This window comes from Poeciliopsis prolifica, unplaced genomic scaffold (assembly GCF_027474105.1).
Source record: "Poeciliopsis prolifica strain line A6 unplaced genomic scaffold, Auburn_PproV2 SCAFFOLD024, whole genome shotgun sequence".
Lineage (NCBI taxonomy): Eukaryota > Metazoa > Chordata > Actinopteri > Cyprinodontiformes > Poeciliidae > Poeciliopsis > Poeciliopsis prolifica.
In genome coordinates, this window is record NW_026562399.1 from 2,832,876 (window position 1) to 2,850,452 (window position 17,577).

Sequence of the window (17,577 nt, forward strand, 5' to 3'; positions counted from 1 at the left end):
ATTTTACCCTGGCAGCATCAATCGGTTACTGATACTGACTGTATCAATTTTGCAAAAATCTTGGATCAATCTTTAACCTCAAAGTAAACTACTGTCAAACATTTGTGCAGCAAAAACTTTTGAGATGCCATCATTTTAAAGATATTAACAAAATCACCAGAGGTCATCAAAGGTCAACCAGAACCTCCACATGAACAGAGTTAAGCCAATTTGGTGCGAATCAAATAGAATAACTTTTTAAAACTTTTTTTCTTAAAAATTATAGCAGCACAAATTAATTTTTTGCATTAAAAACATTCCTGGATTTAGTATTTTTCCCCCAATCTCAGTAACTGAGTGTAAATTTCCCAGAATAAGAGGAAAGAGGAGCTGATAACTCCCCCCAGAGAGGGGGTCCCAGAGCCGACCAGTGAATTCACAGCTTTTATTCATCCAGTCGACCTCAGAAACTGACAGGCTTAGTGGAGGAAGATCTTGCAAAAATGATATGGATGCATAAAATAGAACAAACTGACTTATCAGAATGTCATTATTATTTACATCTTTTATTTATTTGCAAATGGTTTTAACAGCAAAACGGTCAGTGTCAGATTACATTATTACAACCTGAGCCCATTTTCTGCTGCATAATAATCCATCCCATCAATATTATTATTGCAGCTCAAACACAAAGTCCAGAAGTACCAAAAACAGTTAGAACCCGATTCCTCAGAACCGCTTCGTTTTCCAAACTCTTTGCCGTTTCTCTTCCTTCCTGCAGTAAATAAACTCCATGTGATGCAAAACTGGAGATTTAAACTCAGGGGGAAAAGTCTAAATGAGTCCAGATTCAGTCTGGAAGTAAAGAGCTGGTTCTGGTTCTGGTTCCACCTTCAGTCATGGATGGATCCCAGCTCACAGGAGAGACTTCACCAGCGCCACCATGTGGTCCACACCACACGCTACATCCACCACCTGGCCTGGAACGGTCACCTTTCCAGAGAAACGCAGAGATCAGATCATCATCAGCACAAACCGTTTCCATCTTTCTGTTCACACATCAGTTTATTTTGATTTCTGGTGCGCGCCAAACCCCGCAGGGTTTCCACGGAGACGTCCACGCCCTCAAATCCTGTTTAAATGCTAATGTACGTCTGTGGAGGTGAATTGAAAAGCTCTCCGGGGGAGCGAGCAGGTGCAGAGGTTTAAAACAGCGAGACAATCTTTTCAGATGCGAGACATTAAATAAACCGTCGGTTTCTGGAGTTTTACAACAACATACAGAAAATATATCAGCAGAAACGGAAAAATCTGCTGCCGGCTGTTTGCTTTTAGCATTTTGAAGTCCAAACGGCTTTATATTCTGTCACGACACTGAGAGCCTGAGCAACACTGATTCAATTATTTTCACGTGAAAGTCTGGCTGCTTGGAGCAAAGTATCTTTACAGCATTAGAGGTTAAAACTTGAACATATTTATATAATCATGGGAAAAAGAAAGAAATCCATGTCAGTTCTCAGGTTCTAACATCATTTATAAACGTCTCTTATAGAAAGAGAAAGGGCCAAAAAAAAAAAAACTTGCAGAAAAATATGTTACGCACAAGTCATGAAAAAACAAACCCAACTGCACTGAAAATATTGTTATATTTCCTTTATTTAAGCAGCTTGAGATCTAGAGGGACCTGGACACTCAAACCAAATGTTTTACTATTTTTTCATTTCTTAATCTCATTGATTCAATTTAAGAAAATGAACTACATTTGTCTTCTTACAATATTCTTACACATGTAAGCCTGTTATGACAAATTTTGATGGACAATAAGTTGTCTAAGATATTATTGCAACTAATATAATGATAATGACATAATAATGCAACTTTACCCTGTCAAAAATCAATCAACTTTAATTCATGAAGGTTTATTAGTCTACGCCCCACTATGAAACCACCAAAAACAATAAAAATCACAAACAACTGAAACCATAAATAACAAGGATTATGACGTCTCTCTAAACAAAATTACCCTTTAAAAATGTTCATCATCAGAATAGCTGATGTAAAACAAGTTTGTTCTGATTTGATGTCAAACACTGAAGGAACAAAAAAGGTTCTGCATGTTTTAGGTGTTTGGAGCGTGAATCTGTCAAACACATAACATCCAATCAAATGTTGCATCCAAAAGTTCCTTTATGAATTACTACAAACATGACTATGATTAGAAAGCTCAATAGATGAAGGCAAGATGGAGACGACTGTAAAAAACAAAGCTGAGCCTAAATACCCGACTTGTACAACATATTTCAAACTGTTAGCCTAAAAACAAAACAAAATCTTCTTACTCTCCAGGGGAAGAATTGGTCGTCTTTCTTTCCGATTCCCAAGCAGCCTCTGATGTTTTTCCCCCAAACGAAAAGTTCACCACGATCTGAAAACCAAAAGTTACACACGTCAGTTTATAACGTCTTGTCTCAGAGTTAAAGTCTGTCTGTCTGTCTGTCTCAGAGGAATCACAGCAAAGCCGATGATTTGTTTAGGTCAGCAACCTGAACAATCCACAGAGTCGTTTCAGGCCTTCCTGCAGCAAAACCAGCCAGCTTACAGCTGCAGATGTTAGCTGACATTTTCATAAACGTCTACTGTAGAAAATTTATTATCGTTTTTAAAGTACAATTATACTTCTTGAATATGAATCCATAAATACATTATCAGTACTTTTAGTCTCACTTAATAAAATTAATTAATAAAATGAAAAGTTGGTAAAACCTGGATTTGTCATTCTACATATTTTGGAAAAATCATTAATTATCAAATTTGTACAAAGATATTAAGAACCACTTGCAGCTCCAGAGCCGCATGGAATGGAAACCCTAAATACTGTCACAGTGAATTAGAATATAACATTAGACAAAATAAAAAACGTTTTTTTTAGCACAAACATGAGGTTTCTGAGAAACATGCTGATTTTTTTCGCACTTTACTTGGTTGGGGCTCATTCTGCATGAATTACTGCATCAATGCAACATTTCAAACATTTATTCTCAATTGCAGAATCTTAAAACATTGAGAAACCGGCAGATGTTTCTGTTTCTGCTTTGAAAGATGACCTGGCAACTCAAACGTCAAGGAGAATTTCTTAAAAACGTGACCATATCTGAGTCTCACCCGTCACTGCTGCAAAATGGCTGAGGCCACATCTGACCTTCACGACGGAAACAGAGGGGCTGAACTCCGAGCGTCCAAACAGAGTGGGAGGAATCCTCTCCGGGTACGAAGACTCGGAGAGATTCGGTCCTTTTCCCAGAATACCATAACCCCAAACAAACACCTCTCCTTTTTCTGGAAGAATTCAGAAACGTCAGGATGTGAAGGTTTCAGACACCTGAATGAATCTGTGTACTTCAGCGTTTTCCTTCCTGGGTTTAGTTCAAGAAAACGGTAACGATCATTTTATGGACTCACCATTGAGAACGGCCACCTGGGTTCCTCCACATGCTGCCTGAACCACCTTCCCACAGCCTTTCAGAGGGAGATGACGCGGAGAGGTCATCTACACGGTGAATTACATCAAGATATCAGCAATAACCTTACAAAAGCGAGAGCTGCTGCCATTAATCACTGAAGATGTAGCTCAGTTGTTAGATATAAGGCATTGGATGTGTGGAGGTGCCAAAATTTTATGCAGTGGAGCAACTTACAATGTACAGTCAGCACACTGCTTCAGTTATCACAACCAAAAACCAGCCGTCAGGCTCCAAATCTGGGAGTAGAGATTAGGGCTGTAGAATTATGTTGATTCTACGATATTTATCGATTTTTTCCACCCTCGGGAGGTATCGATTTTTCAGCCGCGAGTATTGGGGTCCACAGACTTATACCGTCTTTTTAACATGTTTGATTTGTGGTGATGTAGCAGCAAGACTCCGCCTCCCCAGTCTCACTGTCAACTTGTGCTGAAAGTGCACATTACAAACGACACACCAGTTTTTTAATTGTGTTGACAGGCCTAGTAAAACAGAGTTATGCTAAGATAAGTAAACCTTATTTTTCAGAATGTCAGAGAAATGTTAAAAACCGTCTTATGTGAAAGGGAATGAGCTTCCAAACGTAAAAACGAAACGCAACATTTTATTCCTTTGTTTTTGGAAATCTCAAATCTTCAATAAATAACAATGGGCTGTATTTTGTTGCTGAGAAACAAAGTAAAGTTGAGCCCTGAAAGAAAAGTGGAACGGAGCAGCGGAACGGAGTAGCGGCAAAAGCAGCGAGATTGCGACATTGATGCAAAGTTTGGATATTGGAGCGACTAATGGCACCTACTTCATACTTTGGTTTTAGCTCAGTGGTTTCTGTTCTGTATATAAAGGATCACATGCAGAATGAACACGCAGTGGTTCAGTTTTGAGCTGGAAAACAAAGAGGGAAACCCACAGCCACTGCCAAAGAGTATCAGAGACTAAATGAGATCCTGGCAGTCTGAGAGGCAGCTACTATGAGGTGAGGCGGAGCCACTCCCCCAGCAGCTAGTAGTAAACAACTTATAGCCATGGCTAACTCCAGGAGCCAGGGTAGAAAATCCTTTTCTCTACAGTTCAAAAGACTTTTTTTACTCCAAAATGCAGCCGCAGTATCTCCAAAAGAAAAACATAAGTCTATTAGACTCTGTCCAATTGTGTAGTTGGTGCTTTTAATCCATTTTCAGTTAATTAAATCCAAGTCTATGGAACACAAAAATTCACTGAAATCACTCTGTCCTAAAGTCCTAAAGTCTTTCAGAAAATCATAAAAGTGCATTGAATCATTGTGTCATTTGCCAAATATCGTGATACATATTATATCGTCATCAGAATATCGTATATTGTATCATATTGTGAGATTATTGTATCGCTACACCCCTAGTAGTGATGAACTCTAATCTGAACCTTCAAAGCCACATAAAGACGGTTGCATTTGGCCTTCTGTCATCTGAAGAGCATTTCCAGGACTAAAGAGCTAAAGTCTCAGAAAGATCTAGGGAAACTCATCCAAGCATTTCTCTTAAGTCAAAGTGATTACTGCAACAGTGTCCTCTCAGGTCTGCCTTCAAAACAAAAGCTGCAGCTGATCCAGAACACTGCTGCTGTTCTCACTGAAACCTGAAATGTAGAGCACATCACAAATTCATTCTCCAAGAGAAAAGACTTTAAGATACTGCTGGTAGTTTATAAATCACTGAGAGGCTTGGCACCACAATACATTAAAGATCTGCTGCTGTTGTCATAGCAACCTTCCAGAACCCTCAGGGGTTCTGGTTCTGGTTCTGCTCTGTATCCCCAGAAGCAGAACCAAACATGGAGAAGCAGCATTCAGCTTCTATGAACCACAAATCTGGAACAAACTTCCAGAAAACTGGAAAACAGCTGAAACAACAAGTTTGTTTAAATCTAGAATAAAAACTCAGCCGTTTAGATTCGCCTTTGATTGATGATAACTAGAACATTGATTAATTCTAGTCGGAATTACAACTTTTTATTTCTCCTTATCTGGCCACTGGAATGTAAAGCTTCTTAAATTGTTGTTGCTGAACTGTGCTTCATAAATAAACAACTACATTTCAAATATCAAGTAAACTAGTTTTCACAGATATCCTTATGAATAGTTTTTTTTAATTGCTCTCCTCTTTGCAATTTGATGTTCAGTTTGACAACTTTCTAATGACCCTACTATCTTTTTTCCTGCGGCATAAGAATAGTTTTAAAGAAACACGGCCAGCTATGAACAGAAACATACACCTGAGCAGTGAACTGGTGGTCTTTAGGACTTTATTGTCTAAAGAAATGAGAATGTACTATTCAGCTCTGGCTCGGCTCTGACACTAAATCACAGCTTGGTTCATTAATGATCTTAATTAAGATCATTAAAGATGATCTTAATTCTCCATTTTTTCACAAAGTTCTCAGATCAGTTGCAATGAGCTGATTTATCTGGTATCTCAGGGGACTTTTTATATGTAGTTCTACACCATACTGTTCATTATATTGATTCTAATAACAGTTATCCACTCAGTAAGTCTTCCTACCTGTCCTTTGTGGGTTTGTGGTCTCGTTCTGCTTGACGCTGTTTCTTCCTTCTGACTGAGCTGCTACAAGACAAAGTTTCCTAGTTATGGGGCGTTGCGTCATAAACATTAGATTACATGCTACAACGCCACACCTTGACTTCACTGACTGGACTGATTAGTGGTTTGCCTTACCAGTTTCATCGTCCTCATCTGATGTTACTAACTGCAAGTTCGTTCATGTGGAAAAAGTTGCAGGTTTTTGCACAGTTAGCTGCATCTGTTTCCAGACTTCTCCTCGTTTTAGTCCTTCTCTACCTTTTGTTCTCCTATTTTCCATCTTTGAACACCGCTGCCCAAGAGCTCTGATGTGTTACGTCGGAGTGTGTCTTTGGAAAGGAAACCAATAAAACGAGACCTGCTTGTACAGGCGGATGTGATTCAGGCACAGGAGTTATGGCAGGTCGTTTTTTATACAAAATCACCTTCACAGACAATCAAAGGAAACCTATTTCATGTTAAAACCACTTTCCATACTGCAGTCGCAGCTTACATGATTAACCGACTAATAGAACCACTGGATATAGGCCAAACAATAGAAAGAATAAAGAGGAAACTGGCCTCTGCAGCCCGAACGTCAGACCAGCTCACCAGCCCAGATTTTGTCAGTCTGTCACTGACAAAATCATGTTTCGTGTTTGTTGATGCACCGATCCACTGTTTTCACTTCTTCTACTGACACAGACATCTGAGGTTTATTATTGACCAACACAGAAAAACAGTGCTGAATTGAATTCAAACATTTTTTTTAAAACTCAGACATAAAAGTATTGAATTACAATTTATTTGATAACTTTGCACCAATAGCTTCATAAGCTTGGTCATGTAAAAACAACACAACTTTATTTTGTTCAGTCAGTGCAAGTAGGAGCACAACAGCCAACGTAAAATAAATAATGAAGAATCTGACAAAAACAATAAGTTGACTGCTTTGGTCAAACTTAAAAATTAAAGATTATGTTTTATGTTTTTTTTACGTTTATAAAACGTAAAAATAAAACGTTTTAAGTGCATTTAATTCTTAAGTGCAATTAAGAATTAAGGCAAAATGTAAAGCAAATAAAGCATTTTTCAATATCGGAGCCAATACAGATATTCATATCAGATCAGTGCATCTCTATTGGTGTCTTGGTGGAAGTCTAAATGTCAAACCAGTTGTTAGAAAAGCTGCCTGAAGCCATAACTCACCACCACACACACCACACACACCCACACCCACACACACACACACACCACACACACGTCTTGTTCAGACCCTGAAAACTTCCCCAGCCGTCCTCACCTGTGTGGACTCAGTGGCCAAGGCCAGCTGTCTGTACTCAGAGTTTCCCCAGCCAAACAGCTGACCATCCCTGGACACGGCCAGGCTGCAGTCGCCGTATGTGCTGATCTGCTGCACCTCCACGCCGATGAGGTCGCCTCCCACTTCCACTGGGGAGGAGCTGATGTTGAGATGGCCCAAACCTGAGAAACACGAGGCCACCAAATCAACACAACCAGATTTGATTCAGATTTCTGGGCGTCATGAGTTTCCTCAAAATCACTTTTCGATTACAAACGATAATTCATAATGATTTCATCTTTAATCTACAGGTGTTTAAATGATCCTCATGATTTACTCCAGTTTTACACTTAGACTTACTTTATTGTCATTGCACAGACACGCGACAGCAAATTTGGCAACAAAATGATAAGTGAAGACATTAGAGTCTCTTTCACCTTTATTAAGTTTTAAATATGAATCCCTTTAACAAAACATTTTCAGACACAACTTTCTGCATTTGGTCTCCTTCATCCAGATGTTTCTGGCCATTTGACAGTCTTTGTAGTTGCTTAGTGAAGAATTGTAAAAATGTGCATTATTTCTCACAATGTCAGATAAACATCCCATATTCATGTTACCCGTGGACATAACAACCAACTAGTGAAAGAGGACAAGTTGAAATGAAAGGGCAACATGGCTGTCCGAGGGCATTTCTGCATAAAATACGGCAACAACGTTCTGACCTTTTCCTAATGAAACAGAGAATCACAGTCAAATATCTTCTCCTGGGGTTAACGTATGGATGTCACTGACCCGTCTGACCGTCGGCTCCCCATCCACAGGAAAACACTTTCCCCGTGTCAGTGAGGAACAAGCTGTGGTCCTGCCCGCACACCGCCTGGAGGACAAAACCCGAAATCAGGAGCTGCTGCAGTTTCAACCCCAGCAGTAAGATTCAACTACAGCTAAATAATGATTTTAACTGTGTTAGGACTGAAACAAGAATTAATCAGATCAATTATCATTAATCAATTACTGGAATAACCCTCAACTAATTTAGTAATCGATTAATTGTTAACTTAAGTGTGCAGATTAAAAACAACATTGGCTGAAAGAACAGCACACTCCAAGCAGTAGTTAAGCCAAAATTGTACAAAAAACACAAATATTTGTATTTAATAGGAACAAATAATCTGTTTTGTCTGTAAAGCTGTTTTTATCAGACATTTAAGCTTCACCTGCTGCATTTTCTGTAAAATTTCTCCAATCAAGCAATTTTTCCAATCCGATTATTAATCGGTTAAGCTGAAAACTCAATAGTAAATGCTTATTTTCTTATTAAAAAAAAGAAAGTGAATTATTTGTTTCCTTGCATATTTTAATGGATTTCTGACATTGTATAAAATACGCCTAAGTGGTTAAGTAAAAAATGGGCAGAATATGCACATTTCTTTTAAATCTAATTAATTGTCACAATAATCAATCAACCTTCCCAGCTTCTGACCAGACCAATGGCAACATTCAGCTTAAAAAACCAATATATTGACCAATATGTCCTAATATCCAGATCCTGATTTATACTTTTAACCTCATTTATAAAAGGACTACTCTCTGTTTTTGTCATATTGCATATATTTAACAGACGACTGACCTGCACCACCCTGCTGCTGAAGCCCTTGATCCTGTGAATGATGTGGCTGCCACTGATGAAACACAGGGAAAACAGCGCCATCAGGAGGTTAGCACAATTACTGCAGCCACTCTACACTATGGTGAAATGGTATATTTTAATGTTAAATTTAACAGTTTTTAGAAAACAATGCAAGATGACCAAAACAGCAGGAAGAAAGAAAGTAAGGTTGACTTAAGACCTGAACTGAAGATCAGAAAGGTAAAATATAATAATCTCACTGCAGTACACAACATTAAACAACCTAATAAAAGGCATCCTGGACAAAATATTGAGGCTGATGATAGAAATCATGAGGATTAGGAAATGATGAATGTAAACAAGTCATACTTCATGGTGAAGGTGTGACCACAGACCTGTAGACTTCTTCATCAATAATCTTCCTCCCACACTGGCCGTACGCGTTGTTCCCCATGCTGAACACTGGAGACAACAGAAAGATGGCGGCAGTCACAATGCAACAGCATCCATGAAGAAGAAGGGAGGGGAGAAAAAGGCAAAAATTAGGTGAATGGTAAATGCTTACATTGCAAAAAAATATATATTACCAAGTATTTGTGTCTAGTTTCTAGTACAAATATCTTAGTACACTTGAACAAAGACAAAACAGGAAATCATGAGCAGAGGACTTTGTTGTCCAGGATTCGTCGTGGTTCTTACCTCCCTCCTGGTCGGTGAGGACCAGGGAGTGGGCGCGGCCGCAGGACACCTGGACCACCTTTGTCTGCTGAGGCTGGGAGAGAGGCAGCGCCACCGGCGACGGCTCCAGAATGTAGTCGTAGCTTTTATCTGGTTGGAGGAAACAGCAACAGATGCATTTCTTCAGAAACTCACAGTCTGGGAAAAGCTCATCTATGTCAAAGAAACTGTCTTTTAGATTTTCTGTATAAGATACATTTAACTTTGTAACAACACTCAACCCAGATGTCTTAAGGATTTTTTAAGTGCCTGAAACAGAACAACCTTAGTTTTTCCATTTTATGTAACAATGCAGATTTATTTTAACACAAATGAGTAAAATTGTATTTTTCTTTTATTTAGTCTACAGACCATAATCTGGAAGTGGAAACAAACTTTCAGGCACTTTTATAAACATACATTTACGTAAATATATAGGTGTAAGGGGCTGACAAGTATTCACACCACTTATGTATTTAAAACTGACATTTCAAATGATCATTGATTATATTTGCGCAATTTGATATTCTGAAAATAAATACCCTTAATGGAAACACAAATAAGTGGAATAATCTGCCAGTGAAATTGGTCACTTTATCACTATTCAAGAATTAATCACTATTCCAGCTTCTTCAATAGTATAATGGGCCTCACTAAGCAGGCACCTGTAAGTTAGTTTTGTCTCATTTTACATGTTATAAGATATTTGCACAAGAAACTAAATATAAAATACTAGGTAAGATTTTCTGGTGTTGCAGTGTAAGAACAGAAGAAGGAAGCAGCAGGCCAGCTCTTACGGCCGCTGTGTTGTGTCCGCTGGAAGCCCAGCTGGGAGTCCTTGTTCAGGCCCATGCCCCAAAGTTTGGTCACGTCTTTGGTTGAAGAAGCCATGAGAGTGAAGCCGTAACCGCAAGCAGCCGATGAAATCTGCAACACAAGAGCAGGAGTTCTTTAAGATAACAAAAAACTAAACTAAACCACAAACTACAATGTTTTCTACTTGGATCTTGTGTGATAGATCAACAAGGTTTTCAAATCCTTCCATAAATAAAAATGTGGAAAGCGATGTGAAAATATTCTGAGCCTATCAAAAAAAAAAGTCAGTTTTCTCAAAATTGGTGACTTTCTGTTAAGCACATTTATTTTCATCATTTCAATTTGCGCAATTCTATATGGCTAATAGAAATGCAGCTAGTGATGTTTACCCGCTCTGCGGTCTCCAGGCGGTATGGAGTGTACTGATATCTGCGAGGTTTTTTCCTGCCGCTGTCCGGCACCACAAAGCTGGGGATCCCCAGTGCCCCGGTCAAGCTGAAGCCCCAAACAAACACTTTGTGGGTCGGCTTTCTGTGCTCGCCGACGTACTGGAAAACCGGCTCACTGCTCTTCTCCTGCGGTCGAGACGCCCCGCTGAGTGTCGCGTAGCCACACACACGCAGGGCCAACCGCATGTGGCGAGGGCAGAGACACGGGACAGCCATCCTGAGGAAACAAGCAGAGGGACACAAATATCATTGAAGATGTTTCATAGTAACTAAAATCAACATTCGGATATAATAAAAATGTGGAAATGTTTCAAAGTATTTTAAATTTAAAACTGCGAAATAAAATCAGCACATGGTGTCATTTTACAGTTTATATTCTTTTGTAAAAGTTAGTAAATCAATAAATCATTGATCCTGTCAAAATGGGCAATATGGAAATAAATTGTCTAAGTGATTAATGTACCAAATGTTGCATCCAAAAATGTTAATATTAAAAAAAATATATATATAATAATAATAATTTCCAGTGTGATTAAAAATGTTTATTTTACTTTTAATCTTACTCTGTTACTAATTCTCATTTTATTTAATTCATTTTTTCTTTACTGTGTTTTTTTTCTCCTTTTTTTCAATCATACCCTTATTCTTTTTTATTCAAAAATAATCAGGCTATGCTATGACATAAATATTCAGATAGATAGAGCTGTTAGCAATGAATTAATTTCCAACAGCTTTGATATATATATATATATATAATATATATATATATATATATATATATATATATATATATATATATATATATAATAAATCCTAGGTCATCCATAAATGACCTAATATTTATGGATTAAACGTATTTAACGTTTACCAAACGTTCAAGACAAACAACCAAATATAAATTAATCTACCAATGAAATATAAAGAGGTTTTTAAATAATCCATCAAGGCCGAATCATAATAAAACTACTGTTAATGCATATTTACCAGTTCAAGTTTTTCTAATGAAACTGTATTCTTGGAAACATTTAAATGAATCTTAAATTCTGAGAAAAAATTATGGGATTCCACAAACTGCTCCACGTTTTATCAAAGTAGCGTCTGGACTCACCTTCACGTTCCTTCCCAAAAAGCAATTAATTTCAAAATCTAGAGAACGTGGAGCAGATAAGACGAAGAGATATAAAACGCTTTACTGTCATTATAGTTTATTTTTAGCTAAATGAGCCAGAAAAGTACACACTTCCTTACAGTAAAATGTAATTCCATTTAGGACTCACACCGCCACCTGCTGGAACGGAGGATATACTTACTCTTTTTCTTTTCTTTCTTTTTTTTTTACATTTATTTTGTCTTTGTTTAAATATACAAATGTATAAGTAAAATTACACTGAGAGGAGCTTTATTAATTGCAGTGCTTATTCAGATTTTAAATTACTTTACTTTGCTTCTGCCTTGAAATGTTTTATTGTTTTTTGTTGTGTGTTTTTCTTTACATTTACATTTGAAACACTTTCAATTGCTGTATTGATGAAATGGTCTATGCAATGAAACTTGTCTTGCCTTGTCTTCAGTGCTTCGACTTACCATTATTTTGTTGCTTGTGCACCTGAAATTTTCTGTGGGTCAGTAAAGTATATTTCTATTCTATTCTATTCTGTTTGTTAAATAAATCATACAACTGGCCAATAGAACATATATGGAACCAGTCTGAATGTAACATACACGTAATACAAGGTTTATATCCACATCAGTGTGGTAGAAAAATAAATAACATCAACAAAATTATGCACAATTAGTGCCAAAATGGATAAAAACAAGTTTATGTGTACCAAAATTGCTTTAACAGAAATGTCAAACGAAACAAGATTAAATTTTAAAAAAATCAGTTAATAAGGAAAATCATTAGACAGAGCTATGAAAAGAGGGGGTGAGTTGTAAAAAGATGAAAAAAGTTAAAACTTAAAAAAATCATGGCATAAGTTAAAACAAAGGAAGTGAAAAGTGAACTAGAAACACTAGTGCAAAGGTGTTTTGAGTATGCAAAGTTTTAATGTAATGATACAAATGGCCACAAGAGGGCACAAAAGCAAAGATCATGAATGAAAACCAAACTGAAAACTAATTACCTCTTCAGGATTTTTATATTTTTAAAATTTCTTGATAATATCAATTACATGTCTGCATCTCAACCCACCACCTGATTGTATTTTCATACATTACATGTTTTCCCATTAAATATTTTTGCTGCACAGATGAAGACTTCTTCATTTTATTGATGTTCACAATGGACAAAAAGCAGTTCAGTGAGCACAGCTGTTTGCTTCAACTGTGCACAATCAAGCCACAATCCGCTGTGGTGCAGGATTAGAGCTGATTTGGAAACGCATTAATGCTGCAGGACAGTCGGTCAGGTGAGAGCCTGACCTTAACCTCCCGGCTCAGCTGCCCCGCATCAACAGCGGCTGAACGAGCTGCCAGGTGACTCAGGTGGAAATGCCTCACCTGAGTCAGCTCTGACGCCACTTCTGTTCCTGTCTGTGCACAGCAATACGTCACACACAGGGTGAGGTGATTCTGAAAGACCATCAGAGGGTGTGACCGAGGCGTCTAGAGCTGCAATGTGTCTGAATGTTACACGTGGTATCTGTTTATATTTTACAGTCGTCACCATTCTGGATTTGACACTTCAAAGCTTTATGATTCCCATTCAGAAACAAAAACTTATGCTGATGACATTAGATTATTGTAGGACTGCAGCTAACGGTTATTTTAACACAAGTAATTAGATAAAAAAGTGAAACCCTTAGCCAATTTTTCATTTAACCATTTATTTAAACCAATTCAGCTTCTATGCACTACAAATCTGGTGCAACAAACTTTTTTAAAACTGCAAAACAGATGAAACACAGTTCTCTTAAATAAAAAAGTCCCCCTGCTTAGAGCTGCCTTAACCGCAACACTGACGAAACATATGATTTTGATCATTAAAACCTGTTTGTCACTGATTTCCTCAATTGGTAACTGTATGATGTTTTTGATACTTTTTATTTTTGTGTTTTTAAGATGTAAAAAAGAAAATCAATCGATTCATTTACTTTTAGGATATGAAAATAAACATTTTTGTCTAAAATGCGACAACACCGCATTCTTTTAGTGAACGATTGGTCATTGGTAGCAAAGGATGCATCTGCAGCTAAAAAAATACTCGACATATGAAGAGCTCAGCCTTTTCTGCTTGACTTATCAGGACAGCGTTGGGCTGATCTGTTTATTATTTTTTGAACTAACCAATAAATAGCCAAATGCTGAAATGGATACTTTTTATTTACAAAATTAAATAAAAAGGAGGAAGCTAAAATTAAACTTGTGGAGTTTTAGGTGGGACATATGTACAGACAAAGGCTTTCTTTATTTATTTTAAATGCGCAATGTATATATTTTTGTAGAGTTTTGGTTTAATTATTGTGGTGAGTTTCTGAAAATTGCCTTTTTTTGAGCCAGTTAACAATTAATTGATTACAAAATTTTTTGACGATTACTTGAATAATTGATTGATCATGATCAATCTGATTAATTGTTTTAGCCCTAACAGCAATTCAGCATTTTATCAGCTCCCCTAACTATCCACTATCGCTATACCTCTTGTTGCAGCTGAATAAATATGCTGATGCCTGAAACAAGTAACAATTAATCTAAGCAAAAGCTAAATTGAGGTTTCATTAGTTTGCTGAATGAGCCCCCTCACATCGGCCGTCCTGTCTAAAAGCAGGTATCTGCCGAGAAGTAGCGACTCTAATCCTTTAAGAGGATAAACTGTGAGATCCAGAGGGAGGGATTCAGGATTCAACGACTGTCTACGGTGGCCTGCACAAGGCATTTCTGCCAACTTAGCAGACTGAGTGTGTGTCTGGTTGCAACCTGCTGCAGGAGTCTTTATTATTATGCCTTTATGGAGCAGGAAGGACGATGCAGGCTGAGGAAAATTCAGTGCAACATGAATCTGAGGACTGAGAGAACAGGGAGTTAAGGTGAGTTAGAGACGCTTTTAAAATAAACACTTTAGGCTCAAAAATATGCCCAGAAATTTTGCATAAAACTGGTGTTAAGTATTTCTCATATCTCTATAAACTTCAGCAACAGAAGTCATTATATTTTACTTTGCATTATAGTTTTAATACATTAAAAGATTTTTTATTTTCATGCAAAGCAGAAAAGTTCTGACAAAATTAAAAAAAATCTACATTATTTTAAAAAGTGCCTTGGAAATGTATTTATTATTAATATGTATGGTAGGGTTTTATAAGATAGACTAATAAAGCAGGAAATGGTTGTGAAATGCAAGCAAAATAATGCCTTTTAAAAAGCCTCAAGCATATTGCACAAAAAATATTCAACTCCTTTGATTCTACAGTTGAAGTATTCTGGGTTTGTCTCTGCCAGGTTTGTTCATCTGCAGAGTGAAACCTGTCACTAAAGTAACTCAGGTTCTGTCAGATTGTTCACATCAAAGTTCAAATCTTTTTTTTTTTCTATAACATTTCAGAGTTTTGGCAGGAATTTTCCCTGTAGATTTTTTTTAATCTACAATAACCTTAATACACCATTGTACATTTGTGTGGGTTAGTGTGAATGAAAAAAGATTCTGTGTGTATTACGTTAACTTTTAAAATGATGTGAAGAAAATATTTTTTTCTTCACATACAAGAAAAAATGTGAAGAAAAATGGGTGCATACAAGAATCTGATGAGGTCACAACTGACCAATTAGAGTAGAGCATTTTGAAAGCCAAAATATATATTTTAAATTTCCAAAGAAAAATAGCTATATTGTAGTCAATATTCCAAGTGAAATTTATCACCTTTTCATTAACTATATGACATCAAAACATGATAACAATATGTCTTTGTCCATGTCCAGTCTTATGTCCATCCTGACTGCCATGCCTGCATTGGAGGTGATCTGCAGCCTGATTGGCTGGCTGTGCCTCTACCTGTTGTTCTGCTCCACCTTCTCTCAGCGAGGGCCTGAGTGGAACTGCCGCCTGGTCACCTTGACCCATGGTGTCATCATAGTGCTGCTGACGGCATACGTTATGTTTGTTGACGGTCCCTGGCCCTTCACACATGCAGGTCAGCAGTGCCAAACACAGAAACTGAGATGCGATGGTTCAGTTCAAAGGCAAGCATGGTGGAACACTGATTCCCAAGCCAATTTACGGTGGTTCTCTAAACCAAATATTAAGTGGCTTTTATTAATAATGACTGATATCATTTTGAAAGTCTGATTCCCAGAAGTTCAAAAAAATACCAGAAACAATTCTGCTGCTGTTGAATCTGTAGACATGCTGAGCATGGACATAAAACAGGTTTGGTGGGTGTAACTTTGCAAAGAATAGGAGTTAAAAGTATCAACCTGTAGATCTCAATAAATGATTTGAAGACAGATGTTATTGTTTCAATAGTTTATATTCTTATAGGATTAAGATTTGATTTTCATCTTCTCTGCAGGTACAGAAAACACTGACCTCCAGACAGTAGCCCTGGCTCTCTGCCTGGGCTACTTCTTCTTTGACCTGGGTTGGTGTGTGTGCTACCGGAGCGAGGGCCCCGTCATGCTGGCGCATCACGCCGCCAGCATCGTGGGCATCCTCCTGGCGCTGCTGATGGGCGTGTCGGGCTGTGAGACCTGCGGGGTGATCTTCGGCAGCGAGATCACCAACCCGCTGCTGCAGAGCCGCTGGTTCCTCCGCCAGCTGGGCCTCTACGACAGCCTGCTGGGCGACGCCGTGGACCTGCTCTTCATCCTGCTGTTCGCCACGGTGCGCGTCGGCGTGGGGACCGTCATGTTTTACTGCGAGCTCACTTCGCCCAGGCCTTCGCTGGTAATGAAGCTTGGCGGCGTGGTCATGTATCTGCTGGCCTGGGTGTTCATGGTGGACATTGCCAGGTTCGGCTACAAGAAGACCAGAGCCAAGTACAGGAAGTGGATGGAGAACCACGAACCCAAAGGCACGAGCGAAGAGAAACCAGTTGGGCACGAGGACAAGAGCGATTGACAAGACGAACAACTGCTTTAATAGACCTCTCCAGGAATTTAGTTAGCTTTATTTTTCTTTTCTTTTTTTTTTACCTCTGCTCTACATAAACTTGTCTGACAGATATATGCTGATCTGACAGAACACCCAGTTTCTGAGCCAACTGAAGATTTACTTTCCAAAATAACTACAAACTCTGTGTTAGTTGGCTTGTTATGTGAATATTTAGCTTGCCAACTTAAGATTTAATTTGAAGATATAAATATTCAACTGCAAGCTGAATAATAAGCATGCGAACTATTGATGATAAAACAGAACTTCACTCTCAGTCTTCTGTTTGATTGCTTTTATGGTGCTAAAGGTGCTATGTTCAGCTTTGTTTGACATAAAGGTGATAAATAGTGACCTACTTTCATCACTATAAGCTTCTATTTGCCAACATTGTTTATGTCCATCTTGTGGAGTCACACTCAGTCTGACATTTAAAATATTTGCTCAAAGTTGATTCTTTATTTATTTTTTTTCTGCTTCTCAGCACATTTCAGAAGATGAAAGTGACCAAAGGGTGAAAAC

General features: G+C 37.9%; 2 protein-coding genes across 3 annotated transcripts; one reads left to right on the plus strand and one right to left on the minus strand.

Annotated features, from left to right (window-relative positions):
* Positions 1 to 529: 529 nt before the first annotated feature.
* rcc1l (RCC1 like) lies at positions 530 to 12,230 on the minus strand. 2 transcript variants are annotated; one of them, XM_055046873.1, is made up of 13 exons: positions 12,079 to 12,230; positions 10,911 to 11,187; positions 10,503 to 10,632; positions 9,688 to 9,816; positions 9,384 to 9,450; positions 8,989 to 9,040; positions 8,151 to 8,235; positions 7,356 to 7,537; positions 6,035 to 6,097; positions 3,439 to 3,526; positions 3,142 to 3,315; positions 2,319 to 2,404; positions 530 to 972 (listed from the first exon to the last, which is right to left on the minus strand). In XM_055046873.1, the coding sequence occupies exons 2-13, from the start codon at positions 11,184 to 11,186 to the stop codon at positions 895 to 897; spliced, it is 1,410 nt and encodes a 469-aa protein (XP_054902848.1). In that variant the 5' UTR covers position 11,187; positions 12,079 to 12,230; the 3' UTR covers positions 530 to 894. The 2 variants fall into 2 exon arrangements, with proteins under 2 accessions (XP_054902848.1, XP_054902850.1); XM_055046875.1 differs by lacking the exon at positions 6,035 to 6,097.
* A 2,642-nt stretch (positions 12,231 to 14,872) lies between these two features.
* Positions 14,873 to 17,557, plus strand: tlcd5b (TLC domain containing 5b). The gene is made up of 3 exons (XM_055046743.1): positions 14,873 to 14,998; positions 15,888 to 16,099; positions 16,478 to 17,557. The coding sequence occupies exons 2-3, from the start codon at positions 15,892 to 15,894 to the stop codon at positions 17,023 to 17,025; spliced, it is 756 nt and encodes a 251-aa protein (XP_054902718.1). The 5' UTR covers positions 14,873 to 14,998; positions 15,888 to 15,891; the 3' UTR covers positions 17,026 to 17,557.
* Positions 17,558 to 17,577: the final 20 nt, after the last annotated feature.